Source organism: Priapulus caudatus, unplaced genomic scaffold, assembly GCF_000485595.1.
Source record: "Priapulus caudatus unplaced genomic scaffold, Priapulus_caudatus-5.0.1 Scaffold2784, whole genome shotgun sequence".
Taxonomy (NCBI): Eukaryota; Metazoa; Priapulida; class Priapulimorpha; order Priapulimorphida; family Priapulidae; genus Priapulus; species Priapulus caudatus.
The window spans coordinates 19,307-23,302 of record NW_014579845.1 but is presented as its reverse complement, the minus strand read 5'-3'; the positions used below and the strand labels follow the sequence as shown (position 1 = coordinate 23,302).

At 49.9% G+C, this 3,996-nt stretch overlaps 1 protein-coding gene across 1 annotated transcript in view; it reads right to left on the bottom strand.

Annotated features, from left to right (window-relative positions):
- LOC106819055 (leucine-rich repeat-containing protein 45-like) overlaps window positions 1-3,996 on the bottom strand; it is a 10,276-nt gene that overhangs the window by 1,636 nt on the left and 4,644 nt on the right. The window contains exons 7-9 of the mRNA XM_014823716.1: window positions 3,609-3,794; window positions 3,057-3,197; window positions 2,527-2,988 (exon numbers count right to left, since the gene is read on the bottom strand). Coding sequence (XP_014679202.1) covers window positions 2,527-2,988; window positions 3,057-3,197; window positions 3,609-3,794 — 789 coding nt within the window. The remainder of the gene's footprint in view (window positions 1-2,526; window positions 2,989-3,056; window positions 3,198-3,608; window positions 3,795-3,996) is intronic.

Here is a 3,996-nt window from a genome sequence, read left to right as displayed (position 1 = left end):
ATGCGTATGTTTAAATTCAAATAGTTTAACTATTTTTTACTACACTCATACATAATCCATAGCAAGCAATTAATGTTAAGAACACTAATATCAAATCGTCCAGGTTTTTTGGATTTTTAACTAGTTAAGAAACAATCTTATCAGGTAAGAATTTGACGATACGTTTAGTCCCGTTAGTTCTTACTTTTAATGTAAAAAAATGGCAACAAAAATGTTACAAATTTTACCATAGAAAATTCGTGACGTAGTCAATTTAACTTAAGTTACTTATGTTACGTTAGTGCAAGCTAGGTAGACATCAGACCTGATCTAACCGATGACAAACAGACTAGAAATGTCAGTGCGTTTATATGTTGCGATTCTTTGCTGATGATTTTTTTTATAATTTTGACTCCAGCATATTCCTGACAACCTCATTTCGCTATCAGTGACTACCCAATACCAAACCGCGCATTTCACCAACTCCTTGTAACATGCACCAAACCACTCTTATTTCACCATCTCCTACCAACATATACCAGTCCAAAAACATTCCACTATTCACGAACAAGTACCAAACAAATCTTGTTTCACGATCTGCTATCAACAAATAACAAACCAACCTCATGACACCATCTTCTACCAATATGTACGAAACCAATCTCATTCGATTCCACCATCTACCAACATATACCACACCAATATCATTTCAGCATCTACAAGAAACATGTACTAAATCAATTCTATTCCACCATCTACCAACATATACCACACCAATATCATTTCAGCATCTACTTGCAACATGTACTAAACCAATTCTATTCCACCATCTACCAACATATACCACACCAATATCATTTCAGCATCTACTAGAAACATGTACTAAACCAATTCTATTCTACCATCTACCAACCTGCATCGACCTATCCTCTACCAGCAAATGCCAAACCAATATCGTTCCACTATCTACTACGTACTAACATGTATCAATCCAATCTCATTACTTCACATCTCCTACCAACATATATAACGAACCATTCGCATTCCAACATATCCTTTCAAAACATGACCAGACAGATCACATTCTAACATACCCTTCCAACGACTCACGAATCACCTTCCACCACCTACAAATACCAGTCGCATTACCCTCACCCGTTTTATTCCTATGCACCACTCAATGGCTATCAACATTTACTGCACCAATCTTATTGCTTCTTATCTGCAGTCTACTACAACATACTGGATACATAATTCAACGTTCCGGATGGCGGCACGTTATATTACAGCATGTTTACTTTCGTTTAAAGCGCTTATTATTAAATTCTTGTTTAACTTAACAAATTTATCTGTAAAACGCGGATCCACGTTAGTATGCCTTACTTTACGCGTAACCGCCCGCAAAATGAAAAATGTATTTGTCATCAGCGAACAATAATACTCTACTACTCATTCGTCGAGGCAAAAACTTTTCCCGTCCGTTTCGCATGCTTGATTGGGAACAAACGTACTATTTCTTGATGAATCCATTTCCCCCCGACGTGTACATCACAGCCTGTAGGCCTATGCATGTTCCTGTTAATGACAGCTTCCCTGGAGGTGACTGAAGCCCTGGTAGCCGCCATCTCTCTCCTCTCCTCATCTCTCTCTCCCCTTCTCTTTCTCGCTTTCTCTCCCTCCCCCCCCTCTCCCTCTCTCTCCCTCCTCCCTTTCTCGCTCTTATTCTCCCTCCATCTCGCTCCTCCCTCTGTTTCGCGCGCGCTCTCTCTCCATTCCCCCTCTCTCTCCCTTCCTCCTCCTCTCTCCCTTCCTCCTCTCTCGCCCTTCCACCGCTCTCCCCCCCGCTCTCTCTCTCTCTGCCTCCCTGCCGCCCTCCATCGCTCGCACCTTGGCATGCTGCGAGCAGCTGGCCATCGCGTTGGCACAGCAACGCGCACACGTAGGGATGCGAATCGCCGCCGTGACAAATACGCGCCTCGCTCGCACTCCGCCGGTACATGCGTATTGATTTCGCAGCACACACTCGGCTGCTGTAAGAAAGGCAAAGTATATGCCATTGTTGGGGATCGTGGCGGCGGCCCGTGGCCTCGGATGCTGCCGTGGAAGCGCTGCGACAGGGAGGGGGGAGGGGGAGGGGTCGCACGCAGGTTGCTGCTGCTGCTGCTGCTGCTGCTGCTGCTGCTGCTGCTGCTGCTGCTGGTGGTGGTACGTGAGTCTTCAATCACGGAAGGATGCGGACGCCGCCAGCGTCTGCGCGCTCGCTGGATGCGTGTCATTGATCCGGGAGGTTCTCGCTGTTTCACCCTCACTGTTCTTCGCCACCAATATTTCCATCTGTCTCTCCCACTATCTCTTTCTCGCCATTTCTCGCTCTAGCTCCCCTAGCTTTGCTTCTCTCTGTCTCTCACTATCCTACCTCATGGTCCGTCTCTTCCCCGTCGCCTCGATCTCTCTTTCTTTAAAATTCTCTCTGTTCCTCTCTCTCTCTCTCTCTCTCTCTCTCTCTCTCTCTCTCTCTCTCCCTCTCTCTCTCCCTCTCTCTCCCACCTCCCCCTCTCTAGCTACCTCTCTCTGCCGTAATTCCTCCTGCTCCTGCAGCGTCTGCTTCCCCCGGCTCCTCTCCTGCTGGAGTCTCTCCTGCATCTCGCACGCCTTCAGCTTCCTCTCGGCCTGCGCGCTCGCCAGCTCCTCCTTCAGCGCGCACGCCTGCCCCCGCTCCAGCTCGTACCTCCTCCCCGTCTCCTCCAGCTTCCTCTCTGCGCGCTCGCACCTCTCTGTCGTCGCAGCGACGCGTGCCAGCAGTTCTCCCTCCAGCTTCTCCCTCTCCTCCCGCGCCGCCGCGACCTCGACGCGATGCTGCGTCGCCGCGGCGACCGCCTCCTCCTCCCGCTTCCTCAGCTTCGCGGAGAGGTCGCCGGCGGTGGTTTCCGCGGCAACGAGACTCGTCTCGGTCGCGTGCAGCTGCGTCGTCAGCGATCCGACGATCGAGCGCCGCTCATCCAGCGCCACCTGCAGGTGAGATATGCGCAGCGAGGCGTCGTGCGCCGTCTCGTCATGTTGATCCTTCTGGTTAGCACCTCCTTCTCCAGAGAGATGGCGCTGTTCTTAGTCTGCAGCTGATCTACGACGCCCATCTGCTGCGCCGCGTGAGTCTCAAGCTCCACCCTCGCCTGCTCCAGGTGACGGATTCTCTCCAGCAGGTGGTGCTGCTTCTCGCTCTGCCACGACAAGATGGTTAATAGGAGTTGGGCGCGGACATTCAGTCACAAAATGCGCACTTCTACGCGATATAGACCATCTCGTAACGTAGTGGGTTGAGCGTTTACCATCGATGGTTAATTATCCCTAACCTGCCATGGTTGCAACACTGCCACAGTAGACCCACCAGTCTACAACACTAAAATATCAAAATGGGTTTTTGATACAAACTGTCATCGTAAACTGTTGCCAATGGTGAGCATTTCGTTCCCGTATAGTAACAGCGTAGCACTTGCCATGTAATCCACATCCCATCAAACTATGAACTCGTTACTTTCAAATTACGAAATCGTGATGCAACACTCATGAGACCCCTCCCCCTCCCCCTCACCATAAGAAAACTCTCGGTGGGTAAAGGGTTAAGGCCTCACCTCCTCTGCGCGCACCCTCATCCGGACCTCCTGCGTCTGTTCGTCGTGCGAGACCTTCTCCTGGTGAAACTGGCTTCTCATGTCGCTGAGCTGCTCCTCCAGCCCCTCCCTGCACCTCTCCAGTCGCGCCACCTTCTCCGCACACGCCTTCTCTAATGCTTCCAGGTCGTGGGACGCTCTAGCAGACTGGCAGAGGAAGAGATTGGCAGAGAACGTTAAATTTTGTTATGGCGTGGTTACAGAGGCAGAGTTGCACAAATGAATTAACTCACAGATAAATCTAATTACTGGGATATTCGCCTCTCCCTCCATCCCTCCCCAACTCTCTCTCTCTCTCTCGCTCTCTCTCTCTCTCTCTCTCTCGCTCTCTCTCTCTCTCTCTCTCTCG